This window comes from Polypterus senegalus, chromosome 6 (assembly GCF_016835505.1).
Source record: "Polypterus senegalus isolate Bchr_013 chromosome 6, ASM1683550v1, whole genome shotgun sequence".
Classification (NCBI taxonomy): Eukaryota; Metazoa; Chordata; class Cladistia; order Polypteriformes; family Polypteridae; genus Polypterus; species Polypterus senegalus.
The window spans coordinates 131,025,563-131,047,499 of NC_053159.1; the positions used below are offsets into that span (position 1 = coordinate 131,025,563).

At 39.7% G+C, this 21,937-nt stretch overlaps 1 protein-coding gene across 2 annotated transcripts in view; it reads right to left on the reverse strand.

The window, feature by feature from the left end:
- smg6 (SMG6 nonsense mediated mRNA decay factor) overlaps positions 1 to 12,855 on the reverse strand; it is a 529,891-nt gene extending 517,036 nt beyond the window's left edge. For both annotated transcript variants that reach the window (XM_039757209.1, XM_039757208.1), the window contains exon 1: positions 12,762 to 12,855. In XM_039757209.1, the coding sequence (XP_039613143.1) occupies positions 12,762 to 12,843 (82 nt within the window). In that variant the 5' untranslated portion in view covers positions 12,844 to 12,855. The remainder of the gene's footprint in view (positions 1 to 12,761) is intronic.
- Between the last annotated feature and the right edge of the window lie 9,082 nt (positions 12,856 to 21,937).

Here is a 21,937-nt window from a genome sequence, read left to right on the forward strand (position 1 = left end):
TGTGCAGAAAATCTGTAGGTTGTAACCTATTAGTTGTTCCATGAAGAACCCCCATTTGTAATATTCTGATATTTGCTTTTATGCAGTTTTTGCTACCCAAAAATTTAACTCTGGCAGTTTAATTCTTATACAGTGTATCCGGAAAGTATTCACAGCGCCTCACTTTTTCCACATTTTGTTATGTTACACCCAAATTCTAAAATGGATTCATTTTTTTCCTCAGAATTCTACACACAACACCCCATAATGACAATATGATAAAAGTTTACTTGGGGTTTTTGCAAATTTATTAAAAATAAAAAAATGAGAAATCACATGTACATAAGTATTCACAGCCTTTGCTCAATACTTTGTCAATGCACCTTTGGCAGAAATTACAGCCTCAAGTCTTTTTGAATATGATGCCACAAGCTTGGCACACCTATCCTTGGCCAGTTTCACCCATTCCTCTTTGCAGCACCTCTCAAGCTCCATCAGGTTGGATAAGAAGTGTCGGTGCACAGCCATTTTAAGATCTCTCCAGAGATGCTCAATCAGATTCAAGTCTGGGCTTTATCTGGGCTACTTAAGGACATTCACAGAGTTGTCCTGAAGCCACTCATTTGATATCTTGGCTGCGTGCTTAGGGACGTTGTTCTGATGAAAGATGAACCGTCGTCCCAGTCTGAGGTCAAGAGCACTCTGGAGCAGGTTTTCATCCAGGATGTCTCTGTATATTGCTGCAGTCATCTTTCCCTTTATCTTGACTAGTCTCCCAGTTCCTGCCACTGAAAAACATCCCACAGCATGATGCTGCCACCACTATGCTTCACTGTAGGGATGGTATTGGCCTGGTGATGAGCAGTGCCTGGTTTCCTCCAAACGTAACGCCTGGCATTCACACCAAAGAGTTCAATCTTTGTCTCATCAGACCAGAGAATTTTGTTTCTCATGGTCTGAGAGTCCTTCAGGTGCCTTTTGGAAAACTCCAGTGCCTTTTACTAAGGAGTGGCTTCCGTCTGGCCACTCTACCATACAGGCCCGATTGGTGGATTGCTGCATAGATGGTTGTCCTTCTGGAAGGTTCTCCTCCCTCCACAGAGGACCTCTGGCGCTCTGACAGTGTGACCAGCTTGGTCACCTCCCTGATTAAGGCCCTTCTCCCCCAATCGCTCAGTTTAGATGGCCGGCAAGCTCTAGGAAGTGTCCTGGTGGTTTCGAACTTCTTCCACTTATGGATGATGGAGGCCACTGTGCTCATTGGGACCTTCAAAGCAGCAGAATTTTTTCTGTAACTTTCCCCAGATTTGTGCCTCGGGACAATCCTGTCTCGGAGGTCTACAGACAATTCCTTTGACTTCATGCTTCGTTGTGCTCTGACATGAACGGTCAACTGTGGGACCTTATATAGACAAGTGTGTGCCTTTCTACATCATGTCCAATCAACTGAATTTACCACAGGTGGACTCCAATTAAGCTGCAGAAACATCTCAAGGATAATCAGGGGAAACAGGATGCACCTGAGCTCAATTTGGAGCTTCATGGTAAAGGCTGTGAATACTTATGTACATGTGATTTCTCAGTTTTTTTATTTTTAATAAATCTGCAAAAACCTCAAGTAAACTTTTTTCAAGTTGTTACTATGGGGTGTTGTGTGTAGAATTCTGAGGAAAAAATTAATTTAATCCATTTTGGAATAAGGCTGTAACATAAAATGTGGAAAAAGTGATGCGCTGTGAGTACTTTCTGGATGCACTCTATATACAGTCACCGGCCACTTTATTAGGTACACCTTGCTAGTACTAGGTTGAATTCGCTTTTGCCTTCAGAACTGCTCTAAATCCTAATGGCATAAGTTCAACAAAGTGCTGGAAACATTCAGGGATATACTGACATGGCAGCATTACACAGTTGCTTCAGATTTGTTGGCTGCACATCCAAGATGTGAATCCCCTGTTCCACCAAATCCCAAAGATGCTGTATTAGATTGAGATCTGGTGACTGTGGAGGCAATTTAAGTAAAGTGAACTCATTGTCATGTTCAAGAAACTAGTTTGAGATGATTTGAGCTTTGTGACATGGAATGATATCCTGCTGAAAGTAGCCAAGGCTACACCGCAGTTATAAAGGGATGGACATGACTAGCAACAATAAACCGGTAGGCTGTGGCATTTAAACAATGATCAACTGATACTAAAGGGGCCCAAAGTGTGCCAATGTTTGTGACCCCATACAAATCGTAGCGGCTTAATTGCCTGTTCTTAGCTGACAGGACTGGCACCCGCTGTGGTCTCCTGCTGCTGTAGCACATCTGTTTCAAGGCTCAATCTGTTGTTCATTCAAAAATTCTTTTCTGCATACCTCATTTGGAATGAGTGGTTATTTCAGTTACTGTTGCCTTTCTATCAGCTCAGGCCAGTCTGGCCATTCTCTTCTGACCTCTGGCATCAACAAGACATTTTCGACCATAGAACTGCCACTCACTGGACATTTTACCTTTTTCATACCATTCCCCATAAACTCTAGAGAAAGTTCTGTATGAAAATCCAGGTCAATCAACAGTTTCTAAAATACTCAGACCAGCCTGTCTGGCACTAACAACCATGCCACATTCAAAGTCACCTCTGAATTACAGTTTTGTTTATGCGGATCACCAAGGTAAGAAAGGCAGTGGTTTAGCAAACATTTACTCAAGTCAGTTAAAGTGTAAAGATGTCAGCTTTGATACATTCAAGATCTTTGAGTATCTTGCCATTGTTATTCATGGAGTTTGTCAGTCTCTAGTATTGTCAGTGTATAGAACTCCTAAATACAATGAGTCTTTCTTTGAGGAATTCTCAGTCTTAATGTCAATTATAATTACGAATTATGACACGTTTCTAATAGTTGATGACTTTAACTTTCATATCGATAATCAGTGTGACCCGAAAGTAAAAGAATTCATGAACTTCCTGAACTCTTGATTTGAGCCAGCACATTAGTCAGCCAACACACAAAGCAGGGCATACATTGGATTTAGTATTTACTAAAGGACTAAAATTTGATGTGAAGCTAAAAATTGATACTGGTTTATCAGACTATTTTCTCTTACTATTCAATATAAAAATAATGACAGAAAAAAATCACGAGAAGCATATTGTTAAAAAAAACACTTGTTTGATTCATCTGCAACTTCAAAGTTTACAAAAATTCTAAGCAACCAGTCTGTTTGTAATGCTTACTACAATAGCGAGGATAATGTAAATAGTAAGGTGGAAAATTTTAAAACTAAAGTGAGAGCTGCACCTGACACAGTCGCTCCTGAAAAGACAGTTAAAAATCTTCCAGCATTACACCATGGAAGACTCAGAGTGTCTGATCTAAAGAGAGCATGCCGGAGAGCTTAGCTTAAATGGAGAAGAACTAAGCTGATTATTTACGATGAGATATTCAAGGCTAAAATAACAGAATACAACAACATAGTCCGTCTTGAGAGGCGGGATTATTTCTCTAGAATTATAAATAACAATGCTAGTAATCCCAGAGTTTTACTCTCCACAATTGATCATCTGCTAAACCCAGGTCACTTAATGGAATGCCTCCAAAAATCTTCAGTAAAACTTGAGGCTTTTGCTGTATTTTTTACTCATAAAATTAATATAAGAAATAATATAGCACATCTCCCCAATACTGATCCTCTTAAACCCCGGTACTCCATTGTAAGCAAATTAAATTCTTTCACCAGGATAGATTTACCCGGTTTATATAAAATAATTTCTCAACTGAGAACCTGCACCTGTGTTCCTGACCCAATACCAACAAGTTTTTTCAAAGAAGCGATAATTGATAGCATTCTTGACATAGTAAACTAATCATTAGATATGGGGGTCTTCACAGAGTGTCTTAAGAATGCTGTAGTTAAACCCCTGCTTAACAAAAAATAATCTTGACTCCTCTGCTTTAGAAGATTTTAGACCTATTTCTAACCTGCCTTTCCTAAGTAAAATCCTAGAGAAGGCAGTCATTATACAGCCACCTCAATAAACATGCTATTCTTTGAAAGTTTCAGTCGGGTTTCAGAACAAATCACAGTACAAAAACCGCATTTATTAAATTAGTAAATGACTTGCGAGTAAATGCAGACAGAGGTTGTGTATCTGTTCTCATCCTCTTAGATCTGAGTGCCACATTTGATACCACTGACCACAATATTCTTAGAAATCACCTTAGTCAATGGGTGGGCCTCTCTGGCAGTGTCTTAAATTGGTTTGAGTCCTACCTGACAGGTAGAAAATTCTTTTATTAGTTGCGGTAATTATACTTCCTATATGGTGTTCCACAAGGCTCTATCCTGGGTCCTCTGCTCTTTTCTATTTACATGCTTCAATTAGGTCAGATTATCTTGAGGCATAACCTGTGCTACCACAGCTATGCTGATGACACAGATCAGTATTTAATGACCCAAATTCTCTTGGTTCACTGGCACAATGTCTTATTTGTGTTTCTGAATGGATGAGTAGTAATGTTCTCAAACTAAATAAAAAGAAAACAGAAATTTTAGTGATTGTCAAAAATGGATTTAATGAGGTTATTAGAAATAAACTTTATCCATTAGGCTTAAAAGTCAAGACAGAGGTAAAGAATTTAGGAGTAATTATTGACTCAGACCTGAATTGTAAATCACATATTAATCAGATCACTAGGACAACATTTTTCACTTAAGAAATATAGCAAATGTTAACGACATCTTATAACATTGCAAGATGCTGAGAAATTAGCTCACACTTTTGTTTTCAGTCGGCTAGATTACTGTAATGCACTCCTCTCGGGAATACCCAAAAAAAAGACATCAATCCTACCCAAAAAAAGACATCAACCAATTGCAACTAGTGTAAAATGCAGCTGCTAGAATCTTAACTAGGAAAAGAAAATCCGAGCACATCTCTCCAGTTCTGATGTTACTATATTGGTTACCTATGTCATTTAGAATCGACTTTAAAATATTGCTTATGGTTTACAAAGTCATATATAAATCTTGCTCCATCCTATATTTCAGGATGTCTTTCACTTTACACTCCAAATCGTAACCTTAGATCTTCAAATGAGTGTCTGCTTAGAATTCCAAGTGCTAAACTTAAAAGAAGCGGTAAGGCTTCCTGTTGTTATGTGCCTAAAATCTGGAATAGCTTACCGACAGTATCTATACTAATAAAAGGCAAAGCCCTCACTCACTCATCACTAATTCTCCAACTTCCCGTGTAGGTAGAAGGCTGAAATTTGGCAGGCTCATTCCTTACAGCTTACTTACAAAAGTTGGGCAGGTTTAATTTCGAAATTCTACGCCTAATGGTCATAACTGGAAGGTATTTTTCTCCATTAACAGGCCGCCTTCCTGGTTGCTCTGGGGGCCACGGGTTGAGGGCATGGAAGCCCCACCCTGTAGGGGCCTGTGGTCACCGCCAGGAGGCGCCCCAATGCCTTGGGGACCTGTTACCTCAGCACTTCCGCCACACCAGGAAGTGCTGGAGGGAAGAATTAAGAGGACACCCGGGGAGCTGCCAGGAGAGCAGCCAACACTTCCGTCACGTGCGGGCTAACGGGGTGTGTCGGAAGCACCTGGAGCTCATCCGGGGAGTGTATAAAAGGGGCCGTCTCCCTTCATTCGAGGCTAGAGTCGGGTGGAAGCAGGACAAGGCAGAAGAGAGTGTGGAGGCGGCCCGAAGAGAAGGCATTGTGTGGCCAGGACTGTGTTGGGGGTTTGTGCACTTATTTGAACTGGGTCTGAGTGACCATTTAATTGTAAACAGTATATATAATAAAACGTGTGGTGGTGATTTACAACATGTCCGCCTGTCTGTGTCCGGGTTGGCTCCACAATAGATAAGGATGACCTCAATTACAACAGGTATTCAGTATAAACAAGGCAATAGTTTATTTTAAATAACACAGATAAGCTCTACGTTAAAGCATTTTTACAATTATTTTGAACTGTCACATTGACCATTCAATACAAAAGAGTTCACATTAATAATGGTCACCCCAAGCTTTAATCTATGCAAATTCAAGATCATGTGCAAAATTACATAGGTCTCAATAAAGGTATCGCAACTGCTATATTTTACAAATTAATTATTCAAATTATGATTATAATATCATCTCCAATGATATTATGCATTTTTCATTAGACCAGTGGCCTCATGTACAAAACCTGCTTATGCTCAGAACTGTGTGCAAATCATCTGCAATTGGCTTAAAGTTTTAAAAAATTTCAACCATCTGCAAGTCCTACATAGACTTTTTGGTGCTAGCATTTTAGCAACTCCAGGCAGCAGGACAATAAAGCAAACAGAAAATACATGTCACTGAATATTTCAATGATGTGTGAGTCACATCCTGATGTACTTGAACAAATTATATCACAGTTAATTGACGTTTTCTAGATAGATAGATAGACAGACTTCAGTGTTGGTAATAATGCCTATATACATATACTTAAAGCTTTCAGTGTGTAGCTGATTCATTTGGTCTTAAAAGGAGTGTACTGTGTATTGTACAAATTCCAAATAGTGCCGACCCAAGAATCAGAACTGCCCCAAGAGACAAAGTTATTTCTTTTTTTTCTACCTACCTTCTTCTTGGGCACCACCACTCTCCAAACTCCCCAACCTGTCACTCCTTGAATCCTCTACATTATTTCTTAGAACAGATTTATTTTGAACAGTAACTATATAAATAATACACAAAAGAAGCACACATCACTAACTTAATTACAACTTTCTAACATCAAACTTGTTTTTTTTTTGTTTTTTTTTAAATCAAAACTTGAAATGTGAATGTTTAGGAATTTCTCCAGTCTCTTTCTAACATATCACAACAGCACATGTCTACATTTTCTGGAGGCAAAGTCATCTATTATGTCATTATATGACAGCTTCCAAGTTGACGCTGATGATAACCAAGCCGTTTATACATTTTTCTGCCATGGATAAGCCAAGTATTTCTTGATGAGCTTAAGTTCTGAAAACCTTTGCTGAGCAGATACTTCTGTCACTGGGAGAATTGTTGCAACCAAAAGAGCATTCTATACATTTTGACGTTAATGTTTTTTAATGGCAATGATATACCTATTGATTTGTTTCCTTTAAAAATGAAGGTATAATTAAGAATAGTAAAAATGATACTGGGTATCAATGTACCGTTACTCTTTGTTACTTGATATAGCCAACAGTATCACTTGTGACACGATACAAAAATTTTAATACTACTACTAACAATGATAACATAAAATACTACAAATGATAATTATAAATAAAAAAATATAATAAGCACTAATACTACTATTGAATGTGCACAAAAATGACTTAATGCAGTAAATAAAAAAAATAAAAAAGTGACTATATCTAAACTTATTCTTCCAATATCAAATAACCAACAATTGAACTTAATCTGATCTAAATGCTCTTTTTGGATGTCAAAATTGCTTGCATGGTGCTTTTTCACAATTGAGCCAACAACTAACTAGTAAGAAAGATAGTCTAGGTGTTGCCGAAATGTGCAAATGTGTCCTCAATGCAACAACACTCAACGTGAACAGCCTTTATCAACACGTATGCGTCATGAGGTCTAAATGGCAGGAATAAATAATTCTCAAACATGTATCCGCTGGGTAATGCAGCATCAGATAATATTTTTTAAACACTCAATATTAAAACTATTACACATTATGCTATTGTTACTCCAGTAAACCACTAGCTTTAGTGTAGCAGCAATTGCCATAACATTAGCTAGATTACTGGAAGTTAAACAAATTTTGATTTCTAAACACCCCTTCAAGAGCAGGACAAGCTGATTCTTCATGCTTTTGCTTTTTATCCTTTCTGTGCTCCTGTCTGGTGTAGATATCTCTCTGGTTTAATGGAAAATATACACAAAAGGAGACTGACAGCAAATTTAATTTGACAATTCACAAAACAGAAATAAACCCAGTACACTATAGTTGTGAAACCTTTCAGGGGCCTTTGATTAACAACAGACCCACACAGAGTGCATGATGTGCATATGTGAAGGGTCAGCTCTGTTGCCAAAGACAGGCTAAAGCAAATTTTCAGGAATAGCAATGACTTTTTGGCTAATGGGGTATCTTGCTTATAAGCTGATTTAGGCTTCCTGGTGTCCTCTTAGGAATTGTGTGCTGAATTGCAGCCTACATTTCACCACGCAGAAACCAGATGATCCCTGTTCAATTACAGGTTTTCAACAACTGTAGGGTATTTGGCGACCGACGGTTTTCAGTATGAATTGGTCGGTACGTCAGAAATCATGCAGTAATCCGTAAACCACACAATGCCATCTACATGGAACAGTATGCTTAAGATGCTACCCAAATACATACAATATCTTTACTATCAGGGTAAGCAAACCAAAATCAAAAGGTAATTTGCAGCGATGGATGACTTTTCTAATGTAATTTGTGCAAATGACTGCACACGTTACAATAAGGCATCATCATAGAATAAATTTATTTTTGTAAACAGAAAGAACTTCCATCCATCCATTTTCCAACCCGCTATGTCCTAATACAGGGTCACAGGGGTCTGCTGGATCCAATCCCAGCCAACACAGGCCACAATTAGGGATCACCAATCCACCTAACCTGCATGTCCTTGGACTGTGGGAGGAAACCGGAGCACCCGGAGGAAACCCACACAGACACGGGGAGAACATGCAAACTCCATGCAGGGAGGAACCGGGAAGCAAACCTGGGTCTCCTTACTGCTAGGCAGCAGCGCTACCACTGCACCACCATGCCGCCCTATAAAAATAACTTCCATTCAATTAATATACAACTAATAAAGCCCTATGCTAACTGGAATGGGCTCCAGCCACAACATAGCTCTGGATTAAACAGGTTTAGGTATATACAGTTCTGGCAGAGGTCTGGGCACTATATGATGTTTTTAAATGATGGTTTTTATTATTTAGGGAGAAAGAAAATCCAAACCTACATGGCCCTGTGTGAAAAAGTAATTGCCCCCTTGTTAAAAAATAAAATAACTTCCATTCAATTAATATACAACTAATAAAGCCCTATGCTAACTGGAATGGGCTCCAGCCACAACATAGCTCTGGATTAAACAGGTTTAGGTATATACAGTTCTGGCAGAGGTCTGTGCACTATATGATGTTTTTAAAAGATGGTTTTTATTATTTAGGGAGAAAAAAAAAATCCAAACCTACATGGCCCTGTGTGAAAAAGCAATTGCCCCCTTGTTAAAAAATAACCTAACTGTGGTGTATCACACCTGAGCTCAATTTCCGTAGCCACCCCCAGGCCTGATTATTGCCACACCTGTTTCAATCAAGAAATCATTTAAATAGGAGCTGCCTGCCTGATCCAAAGAAATTCAGGAACAAATGAGAACAGAAGTAATTGAGATCTATCAGTCTGGTAAAGGTTATAAAGCCATTTCTAAAGCTTTGGGACTCCAGCGAACCACAGTGAGAGCCATTATCCACAAATGGCAAAAACATGGAACAGTGGTGAACCTTCCCAGGAGTGGCCAGCCGACCAAAATTACCCCAAGAGCGCAGAGACGACTCATCCGAGAGGTCACAAAAGACCCCAGGACAACGTCTAAAGAACTACAGGCCTCACTTGCCTCAATTAAGGTCAGTGTTCATGACTCCACCATAAGAAAGAGACTGGGCAAAAACGGCCTGCATGGCAGATTTCCAAGACACAAACCACTGTTAAGCAAAAGAACATTAGGGCTCGTCTCAATTTTGCTAAGAAACATCTCAATGATTGCCAAGACTTTTGGGAAAATACCTTGTGGACTGATGAGACAAAAGTTGAACTTTTTGGAAGGCAAATGTCCCATTACATCTGGCGTAAAAGGAACACAGCATTTCAGAAAAAGAACATCATACCAACAGTAAAATATGGTGGTGGTAGTGTGATGGTCTGGGGTTGTTTTGCTGCTTCAGGACCTGGAAGGCTTGCTGTGATAGATGGAACCATGAATTCTACTCTCTGCCAAAAATCCTGAAGGAGAATGTCCGGCCATCTGTTCGTCAACTCAAGCTGAAGTGAAAACACACCAGCAAATCCACCTCTGAATGGCTGAAGAAAAACAAACTGAAGACTTTGGAGTGGCCTAGTCAAAGTCCTGACCTGAATCCAATTGAGATGCTATGGCATGACCTTAAAAAGGCAGTTTGTGCTAGAAAACCCTCAAATAAAGCTGAATTACAACAATTCTGCAAAGATGAGTGGGCCAAAATTCCTCCAGAGCTGTAAAAGACTCATTGCAAGTTATCGCAAACGCTTGATTGCAGTTATTGCTGCTAAGGGTGGCCCAACCAGTTATTAAGTTCAGGGGGCAATTATTTTTTCACACAGGGTAGGTTTGGATTTTATTTTCTCCCTAAATAATACAAACCATCATTTAAAAACTGCATTTTGTGTTTACTTGTGTTATATTTGACTAATGGTTAAATGTGTTTGATGATCAGAAACATTGTGTGTGACAAACATGCAAAAGAATAAGAAATCAGGAGGGGGGCAAATAGTTTTTCACACCACTGTATATGGCAATTTGCAAATATTCAAAACACGCATTTTTTCACGACATATATGGTGCTGACGGACAGTGGCTAAAGGCGCATGCATGCACACATAGTTTAAAGTTAGATTTATAAGAGGAATGTGGCGTACGTATGGTTTTACAATTAATTATGTATATATCGTTTTTACCTTTCGAGTGTACGTAAGATTTTAGCATATGATCTAAGCAATGTTTTATACATGGTACCGAATAAGCAAATACAGGCAACAAGAACAGAGTTATTACCGCCCATTTCTGAAAGAGAAAAAACTTTGATTAATCAAATTACCCCATTAAGTTAACCAAACAATTTCACACAATCCAACTAAAGCCTATTAAAGCTGCAAACGCCATACCTAAAATAATTGTCTTTAATGTAAATGTAATGAATTATTATTATTATATAATTGTGGTTACAATTGGAAGGCAACTGTCCTCATTCCTTGATCATAACTAGACATAACCTTTATGCCTTTAAAAAGTCTCAATTATTGTACTACACTTGGTATTCGTACTAAATAAAGAATTCCAGTTCCAAAACTAGTCAAAGCACAAATCTGATTTTAAAGAACATCAGACGAACGCTTCATAACTCAACGTTATACAAAACCAATAGAATGATGAGTGGGGAGCTGAAGTACATACGAGGTGTGACAGAAAAGTAATGAGACTGGCAACACTGCAAGCGATCTGGCAATGCTGCGCTGTTGTCCTTGATAGAGCACGTGTATCAGTACCCTCCCATAGCTCAGTGCGAGTTTCAACTCCTTCCGTTAACTACGTGATTTTCGTGACTGCTATTAGCGAACTTGTGTTTTTGGTTGTGCGTCACGCAAAATGGAACAGCGGAATTTGGAGCAACGTTGTGCCATTAAACGGCAAGTGTGACGTTTGAAAAGTTAAAACAGGCCTATGGGGAACATTCTTTATCCCGAGCTCAAGTTTTTCGCTCGCACAAATCATTTTTGGAAGGCAGAAAACACGTTGAAGATGAACACCGTTCAGGGAGGACTTCAACTTCGAAAACCAATGAAAAAATCGAACGTGTGAACAGTCTTGTGAGATCAGACCGTCGTTTAACATTAAGAATGTTGAGTGAACAATTAAATTTGAACAGATTTACTGTTCATCAAATTTTGACTGAACATTTGCACATGCGAAAGGTCTGTGCCAAAATGGTGCCGAAAAACTGCCCTCTCCATAACAGAATTTTTGACCTCAAAAGGCATTCCTGTGGTTGCCCAGCCCCCTTATTCACCTGACCTCAGCCCGTGTGACTTTTTCCTAAACTGAAAAATGTCCTCAAAGGACGTCATTTCGGGACTTTAGAAAACATCCAAGAGTGTAACGGACATGCTGAAGACCATACCGGTTGAAGACTTCCAGCGCTGCTACCAACAGTGGGAACAACGTCTCCATCAGGGTGTAGCTGCCCAAGGGAACTACTTTGAAGGGGATAACATTGATGTTTGAAAAAAATAAAAACTTTGGTAAATAAAAAATCAGTCTCATTACTTTTCTGCCACACCTATTCACTTGGCTACAAGGTGACGTTTCTGATCGTCATCTGTGCCAAAAAACAATCGTCTTTACCATGCAATACTATACAAACTTTCAGACAAACAGTACATTTGACACATCCAAATTTAGGATCCCAGCGTCGTTTATTTGAAAGCTGAGAATGAAAAATCAGAGCAAAATTACCGTCCATAAGGCTTCGTTGAATGTATTACGTAAAAAAATCAATTATACGACTGAAGAAGCATTTAAAGGAGAATTAAACAATCCTCGCCATTAACCCAAAGCTTCTGTAATTACGGAAAAACAGTGAGTAACGGTACTGCCCACGGTTGGCACCCTGTTGCTCTTAACCGCGATTTACTTTGCTAATTCCTACTTTGTGTTACTGAAGCGTTCAAATTAATGGGACAGTAAGCTTCCATTACTCCGGTTTAATGGCAGTTCTCGCTGAGTACTTTTGGCACAGCGGAGTTTTTAATGTCAAAGAGGCGTTCGGTTCAGCTTGGTAGAGACCACAGGTAAGCCAAAGAGGCTTCATCTTCAAGTCACAACAAGGCCTCTACACGATTCGGTAGCGCGTAGTCGAGCCGTAGGGGCTCGTTCGCCAAACACCACGGCGTAAAAATCCGGCTTCCCCTGCATCTCCCTTCTCAGTTTTTTCTCGACTGTCCTCACCTGTCCGCTCTTCGTTACCTACAGACGGCGAACTACGAAGCTCTGCCGCTGAGATCCTGACTCGCTCCAGTTGCTCCGCCATCTTCCCCGTGACGTAAACAAACAGACGGCGGCTGGCAGCGCACAAAATGTTCGCGAGCTTCGTGTCCCGCCGAAAGGCGCGTGCAACAGGGGGAGGAGCATGAAGCTGACGTCACATCAGAAACGCACATACGAGCCAACGTTTACGGATGCGACTTCGCTAAAAGCCCAATATTAAAAAAAATCAGCCAGTATTCGTGCAGTTGCCTAATGTGTTAAACTCTAAACATCTTGTTCCACGTTGCTATTCATTTTCGTAAGCTTGATGAAACACGCAATATGTTCATTCATATTGTAACCTTTTTTTATCTAGTTCAGGATCGCACGGATTCGATGATACGCACATGATGGAAACGAACCCTGCACGACGGGTCCACTCACTCACACCAGAACAGCCAGTTAGCCTCACACGAGAAAAACCTGCAAACTCCACACAGTCTTCGGCCGGTTATTCAGGCCCAGAACTCCGTAGCTGTGAGGCAACAGTGCTAACCACTGCACCACCGGGTGTCTGTATATGACAACGAAAAACAAGTAATAATATTAATATAATAATGTACTTTATCCATAACCACTGGTGCTTCAGACTATCCATCTATTTTTATTTATTATTACAGGGTTTAAGGGGAATCATACTATTCCGGAGCAAATTGGTCATTGGAATAAGGCGTTTAAAGGCGTGCCATTTTCTGTTTGTAGATTTAAAGGGTCACTCTTATCATATGTGGCGCATAGGTTAAATTCTTATTTGTATGTGCTAATCATTATGCAACCCATCACCCTTCTTCTAAGCACCAGCCTTAATAAGTACAACTACCTTATATAGAAATGTATATCTTTTGTACATGAAAAATCTCAGCCCATATTTGTTATAGCATTATAATATTAATACAGCTGAGTTTATATGACCCTCCACTTTGTTGTTTTTATGTGAATAGCAGCACTACATTGGAACCTTTTTGAATTCTTTGGTATTTTTCTATCTGATTTTCGAGCAACACCAAAGATAGATAGATAGATAGATAGATAGATAGATAGAGAGACAGATAGGCTACTTTATTAATCTAAGGGGAAATTCACATACTCCAACAGCAGCATATTGATAAAGAACAATATTAAATTAAAGAGTTATAACAATGAAGGTATAACAGACAGACAATAATTTTGTATAATATTAACATTTACACTGTTTAACCACACTTGCTTTTATTCATTTCTCTCATATCTGTTGGTCCACTGGAAGAGGTGGAGGGACAAATATATTAGTCTCCAAGAACTGGAGATTCTCAGTGCTACATAATGTATGCAACTACACTTCTCTTGAGGGTCACTCAATCACTGTCTTCTACCCTATTAACATTTGCATTGTTGCTTTTTACCACTCTCCAGGGCCACTGAAAAAACGTCCCAGATGAGTTGGATGTGCTACTCAACTCTCCTCCAGATAACAGCAGTCCACTTCTACTCCTTGGGGACCTGAACATCCACATGGACAGTCCTTCCTCTACAGACTTTCTTCCTCTTTTTTTTCAGCCTAACACAGCTCCACACCCCTTTTATTCACAAAGCTGATAAACCCCTGGATCTCATTTTCTCAAGGAACTGAACACCCTGTAATACATCTGATCACTTTATTATCAGTTCTGCTGTCACCCCACTCCCTCTCTCCACCCATTTCTCTTTCCTAATCACCTCTGCTGTCCCTTCTCTTTACTACTTCTCCCCTCTTGACACCGGTGCTGTTACTGACACCCTGTGTTCAGCTTTCCCCTTTTGCCATGATACTGTTTATCCTCTCTCCCTTCTGCCCTTGGCTTTCTGAAGCTTTACACAGTCTACAGACAGATCTTAGGGCAGCTGAAAGGAAAGGGAGGAAGCCAAAGGCCCAGGCTGATCTGGATAAGTATCTATCACATCTACCTTCCTTCTCTCATGCTACTACCAGTGCAAATGCAAGTTTCTTTCAGTAACTCTTCTCACACTCGTGGCTTGTTCTCTGCTTTCACCACTCTCCTCAACCCTCCACCACCCCCACCCTCAACCTCCTTGATTGTTGAAAACTTCTCAAACCTTTTTTCAGGAAAAGGTGGCTGTCATTTAAAGTCAGTTCTTATCACCCTCTCCACCCAGTCTGCTCCCTCCTAAAACACACCACAAAATCTTCCTCCTTCTCTCCTCTCTCCACCAGTGATATTTTCAAACTTCTCTCTAGCTGCCCCACTACTTATTCATTTGACCCCATCCTCTCACATCTCCTCTAGGCTATGTCTCCCTCAATCATTTTTGCAATTATATATGTTATCAGCACCTTACTCTCTCTCAACTCACTGTGTTCTCCTCTTGCAAATTCACAGTTACTACAATTACTACTGCCACTATTTTTACAATGTCAGGCTCAAAGCAGTGATGGGTCACCATTTTATTTCAGGGCATACTTACACACACACACTCACCAACTAACTAAACTACAAATATTTTGGATGAAACCACAATAACTGGAATAAAGCCAACTGAACATGGACAGAGTGGGTTGATCGTGACTGGGCTAAAAATCAGATCCCGGTGGAATTCTATAGTATATACAATGCAGAAATATGCTACCCTTAAACAAATTTATGCTAATTTTCCAAACCCAAATACTAAGGGAAAGCTCATGAAGAGACTGCTTAAACCCCATAAAAAGAGTGACCCATCCAGGAAACAAACTCTAATCCTTGGAGCTTTGCAATGGCATTGTTCACCAATGAACCACTGGATCCCAATAAAACAGATCTGATCTGTACAATATATTCTTAGCTTTGAAAACATCAGAACCAACCAATATGAACATAAGAAATGATGAGATATGGTGTCTTATTGAGAAGCTTTCAGAGATTAAGTATACAGTAGGTAGTAGGCCTACTGTTTTCCTAATTTGTTTAGAAGGTGCATTTGCACATTAGGAAGCATCTTTATCTTGAGTGACTTGAGTCATTAAAATCCTTGCAGTCAAGGTTCATCATTCCCACTTCTTCTTCCTTTATCTTCTGTTGAGCTCTGTGCTTAGAACATGTGAAATTTACCTTTCCTTCCCTCTCCCCTTCACACACTTGAAACTTTTGAAGTTCCCTTATCCCTTAAATTCAAACCCTGTAAACTCTTTCTACTTCTTGTTGCATAAATCACCCAATAACTCATTATCATTTTCCACTGTTTGGTCTCCCAATTTCTCTTCCCATACAATAGTGTGTTGGAATTCTGTATCCAAAAATATTAACAACTCTTAAAAAAAACCACCAAAATGATACATAAGTTATATTCATTTCCAGAAGTATCAGTGATCTGCTTTGTCATTTTTGTTCCTGTAAATGCCCCTCACAACTCTCACTCTTCAATTCCATTTTTGCATGTTCTCTTGTCACCTCAGATTCTCCTCCTTTTGGATTTCTCCACCATCCCCCTCTTTGTAGTCCAGCAGAGAGTGATTACTGTAGCTAATATTGCTGCAAAATTATTTTGGACTCAAACTGGAGATGCCTTGTCCCTGTCTCTTCACACTGGAAGTCATCCTTTACTAACTTAGCCCTCTTGGAAGTAATCATGAATCAACAGCGACTCACCCAGTTCTATAATTCAGAGTTGGCTCAATTCAGTTGATCAGAAGCTGAGTATGCAGTTTCCTCTCTCCTTTGTACCCACTGTATTTCATTCTCCTCCATTTGCTAACCAATTGTGAGACTGTTCTACCTTTCTTTTTTATTTTCTTTAACTTTTACCATTTCTCAAGGTTGGGAGGGTGAGTTGTTTGAGGAGGGATGGGTTTTGGGCGGGATGTATTCTAGTGAATTTCACTTTTTCTTTTGTTAATAAGAACAAAACAAACATGGTTTCTTGTCTATATAATATTTAATAAAAATTTAAATGCAAAAAAAAAAACATGAAAATAAAATGGTTAATTCAGGAAGCTGCAAAATTGCGTGCATTATAAGCAAGCAAGAGACATCAAAATCTGAATCCCCTGCATAAGGCATAGATACTTACTTGGAGCAATTTTAAATAGGCCATATGTGTTTAATAGGCTTAAAAGTCATATGCTCATGAATAACACTATTTAACAATATCAGTATTGACAGAATTTTAGTAAAGGATGGGAAGTTGTTTATGCACATCACAAATTAGTCTGAATCGATTCTTGAATCTGGCAGAAGACATATCATAATCAAATATGAGACTGCAAATTATTTTTTTTTCTTTAATTTGCAAGTCTCAAAGTTAATTTCTAATAAAGCTTCCAGGCACAAATGTGTGAACCTTAACCTTTGAGAAACATTTGAAAAACCTAAAAAAATATTATGATGGCAGGAAAAAATTTACTAGGAGAGCTTTGAGTACACAAATTTTGTCAATTAGTTAATTGTGGTGAGGAACCAGGGGAACCTCATAACATGTGATCATTCTTTTGAGTTTTTGGGGACATTGTGATGTTTTTTTCCTGCCATTTGTGTTTTGATGCTTATGGTTTGATGTGGTATCAATGTTATTACAGTAGATGCACCGCAGACAATGTATTGATACGGTGCACACATGGTCGTACACATGCATCAAGGTGTAACTTCCTGAATATTAATTTTAAAATCGTCAGATTGTCATCAAACCATGTGGTGACTGTGCCCATTCAATATAAATTACACATAAAGAGTAAAACATATAAAGAATGGGGAAACAAAAGTAATTTAGAAATACTTTGCAATTTATCATCCGGAGTGATATATTTTTATTTTTCTCTGCAAGATCACACCAATCTTCTAAACTCTGTTTTTGACCTTGGCATACCTCTAGTTTTGTGAAGGCATCTGCTTTTGAATTGCTATCTCTGGCTTTATTTACCAGACAATATATTTCACTTTTAACAAGCAGTTACTAATTAATGGCCCAAAAGAAAAAGGGTAAAAAGTATTTTATTTGTTTTTGTGTTTTACCAGATTGTGACACTAGTTACGTTGTTCCAAAATGTTATCTATTAGTTTATTATAAATCAATTAAGGTTTTCAGCTATGTCATTGAGCACTTTTAAACAGGTATGATAGGATAGCAGTGTTGAATTAAAAAAAGAGACAAAAAAGAAAACAAAAACAGGGGAACTTCAATACAAATAAGGCAGCTCATTGGCACGAAGAGCAGTGATAAGAAAGTGTGTGAAATGTAGACACTTACAGTTTCAGTAGCTATTAAACTTACATCCATCCATCCATCCATTATCCAACCAACTAAATCCTAACACAGGGTCATGGGGGTCTGCTGGAGCCAATCCCAGCCAACACAGGGCGCAAGGCAGGAACAAATCCCAGGCAGGGCACCAGCCTACTGCAGTATGAAACTTACATTTAATTTTTTAATTAAAAAATGCTAAGCAGCGCACAGTCCAAATTTTAAAAATTAAGTAAATGTAACATAAGTTCTGTTTGATGGCAGCCTTTTTGGAGGTTGCTTCAATAAAGCCTGCCTCTAAGACACCTGCATACAGTGCATCCGGAAAGTATTCACAGCGCATCACTTTCTCCACATTTTGTTATGTTACAGCCTTATTCCAAAATGGATTAAATTCATTTTTTTCCTCAGAATTCTACACACAACACCCCATAATGACAACATGAAAAAAGTTTACTTGATGGTTTTGCAAATTTATTAAAAATAAAAAAATAAAGAAAGCACATGTACGTAAGTATTCACAGCCTTTGCAATGAAGCTCAAGATTGAGCTCAGGTGCAACCTGTTTCCCCTGATCATTCTTGAGATGTTTCTGCAGCTTAACTGGAGTCCACCTGTGGTAAATTCAGTTGATTGGACATGATTTGGAAAGGCACACACCAGTCTATATAAGTTCCCACAGTTGACAGTTCATGTCAGAGCACAAACCAAGCATGAAGTCAAAGGAATTGTCTGTAGACCTCCAAGACAGGATTGTCTCGAGGCACAAATCTGGGGAAGGTTACAGAAAAATTTCTGCTGCTTTCAAGGTCCCAATGAGCACAGTGGCCTCCATCATCCGTAAGTGGAAGAGGTTCGAAACCACCAGGACTCTTCCTAGAACTGGCCGTCCATCTAAACTGAGCGATTGGGGGAGAAGAGCCTTAGTCAGGGAAGTGACCAAGACTCTATGGTCACTCTGTCAGAGCTCCAGAGGTCCTCTATGGAGAGAGGAGAACCTTCCAGAAGGACAACCATCTCTGCAGCAATCCATCAATCACGCCTGCATGGTAGAGTGGCCAGAGGGAAGCCACTTCTTAGTAAAAGGCACTTGCAGCCTGACTGGAGTTTGCCAAAAGACACCTGAAGGACTCTCAGACCATGAGAAACAAAATTCTCTGGTCTGATGAGACAAAGATTGAACTCTTTGGTGTGAATGCCAGGCGTCACGTTTGGAGGAAACCAGGCACCGCTCATCACCAGGCCAATACCATCCCTACAGTGAAGCATGGTGGTGGCAGCATCATGCTGTGGGGATGTTTTTCAGTGGCAGGAACTGGGAGACTAGTCAGGATAAAGGGAAAGATGACTGCAGCAATGTACAGAGACATCCTGGATGAAAACCTGCTCCAGAGCGCTCTTGACCTCAGACTGGGGCGATGGTTCATCTTTCAGCAGGACAACGACCCTAAGCACTGTGGGGTACAGCCCGGACACAGACAGGCAGACATGTTGGTTCACCACACACGTTTTATTTTCAATACTATTTACAGTGCACAAACCCAGTGCCGCAGCACCAATCAGCCCTTCAAGTCCTGGCCGCACAACAATGCCTTGCTCAGTCCTCAGACCGCCTTTTATGCACCCCCGGATGAACTCCAGGTGCTTCCTGAGGAGCCTCCGCCGACACACCCCTGTGTGGCGGAAGCACCAGCTGTGTAGCCTGAACTCCTCCGGGTGTTACTGCTCCTCTTCCCCCCAGCACTTGCTGGTGTGGCGGAAGTGCTGAGGTCCAGGGCACCCAAGGCATTGGGGCACCCTCTGGCGGTGACCACGGGCCCCTACAGGGTTGGGCTTCCAAGCCCTCTACCCATGGCCCCCAACACAACCAGGGCGGGTGCCCTCTCTTGGTCTGGAGGAGGCACAAGCCCCCCTCTGGTCCTCCTGGGTGTCCCGGCTGGGTACCACCCCCAGCCGTCCGCCACAGCACACAGCCAAGATATCAAAGGAGTGGCTTCAGGACAACTCTGTGAATGTCCTTGAGTGGCCCAGCCAGAGCCCAGACTAGAATCTGATTGAATATCTCTGGAGAGATCTTAAAATGGCTGTGCACCGATGCTTCCCATCCAACCTGATGGAGTTTGAGAGGTGCTGCAAATAGGAATGGGCGAAACTGGCCAAGGATAGGTGTGCCAAGCTTGTGGCATCATATTCAAAAAGACTTGAGGCTGTAATTGCTGCCAAAGGTGCATCAACAAAGTATTGAGCAAAGACTGTGAATACTTATGTACATGTGATTTTTCAGTTTTTTTATTTTTAATAAATTTGCAAAAACCTCAAGTAAACTTTTTTCACACTGTCATTATGGGGTGTTGTGTGCAGAATTCTGAGGAAAAAAATGAATTTAATCCATTTTGGAATAAGGCTGTAACATAACAAAATGTGGAAAAAGTGATGCGCTGTGAATACTTTCTGGATGCACTGTATGTAGGAGGTGCCTGCTAATTTAACACCAAGATTGTTCAGGTTGAGATGGACCTAGTCAGCCTATGTTGTAGAACAGAATTGGTGGATCTTCTCTATGTGCCCAATTTTTAATGAATTACTCATTTCTGATTGGCTTTTTAACTGTGGTGTAGAATTTTCAATGTTATCTTTTGTATTTTTATTAATGCTACCTTTCCATCCTTCACAAAGTTATTAATCTGGCCAGTCTTAAACTCCCTGCCCCAGTGTCTCACAAATCTATGCCGCTCTGTCCTACACCAAGATTTGACCCACATGTTCAGACTATCCATCTATTCTTATTTATTCTACTCAGTCTTGCCTAAACTGGGGTGTGGCATAAACCAAATTAGTCTTCTCCATAGTTTAGCATTTAACTCTAAATTTGAACTGGTGAATTGGCAATCTGCTCTTACCGACTTCATTTGTTTTATAATGTACAATGATAACTGGATCCAACCCTGCCCTAACCAGAATACTACCCACCCTTCCAAGGATGTCTCATTTCGGCATCTCAAAGGCAGCACACTGTATAGTTGCAGTGTGTATCTTTTTAACAATATTATGATAAAAACTTTAACTACAGTGGATATTACAGTCATGAGGGACTTTAATTATCCACATATTGATTAGGATGACCTTAGAAATGGTGTGTTATGAAAAGCAGTAAAGAGTTCCAAAAGCACTCTGAAATACCCAGATTTACCATCAAATCTCAGCTAGATATACTGTAAGGGCAAACTCAAGATCTTTATAAAATAAAAAATCAATTTCACAAAAATGCTCGGTTACACTGTGACTTGCCATTTGCCACTTGAACAACTGCAAAAAAGATAAATGTGCTCTTTTTACTTGAAAACATAAAGACTAAGCCTAAATGCATGGCTTTGAGTTGGAAAGCAGTCACACTTAATGACTGGAATTGTAGGATCTTGTTCTCTTGAGGATGTCAAATTACATAACTAGAGTCTCAGAGAATGATGGACCACACATTTCCCTTATACCTTCTTAGTATAGTTTCAGATTTCCAAATGCACTGGGAAAATATCATGAGGTCAACATATTTTGGTTTCCAATCAATTTTAATATTTTTCCTTAGGAGACTGTGCTTCAAGAATATGGGTAGTGACATCCTTTATATATTCTTCAACTTTGTGATGGACAGTGCAATTTTCTAAACTGCAATCTTTCTAAGCTAATTAAAAGAAAAATCTCAGTTATGGGACATAATCTGGACAACTCTTAAGAGGCTGTAGAGGAGGAGAATCTATCTATCTATCTATCTATCTATCTATCTATCTATCTATCTATCTATCTATCTATCTATCTATCTATCTATCTATAATATAGTAACTTTCATATCTAGCTATCTATCTATAATATAGTAACTTTCATATCTAGCTATCTATCAGATTCTTTCCTGT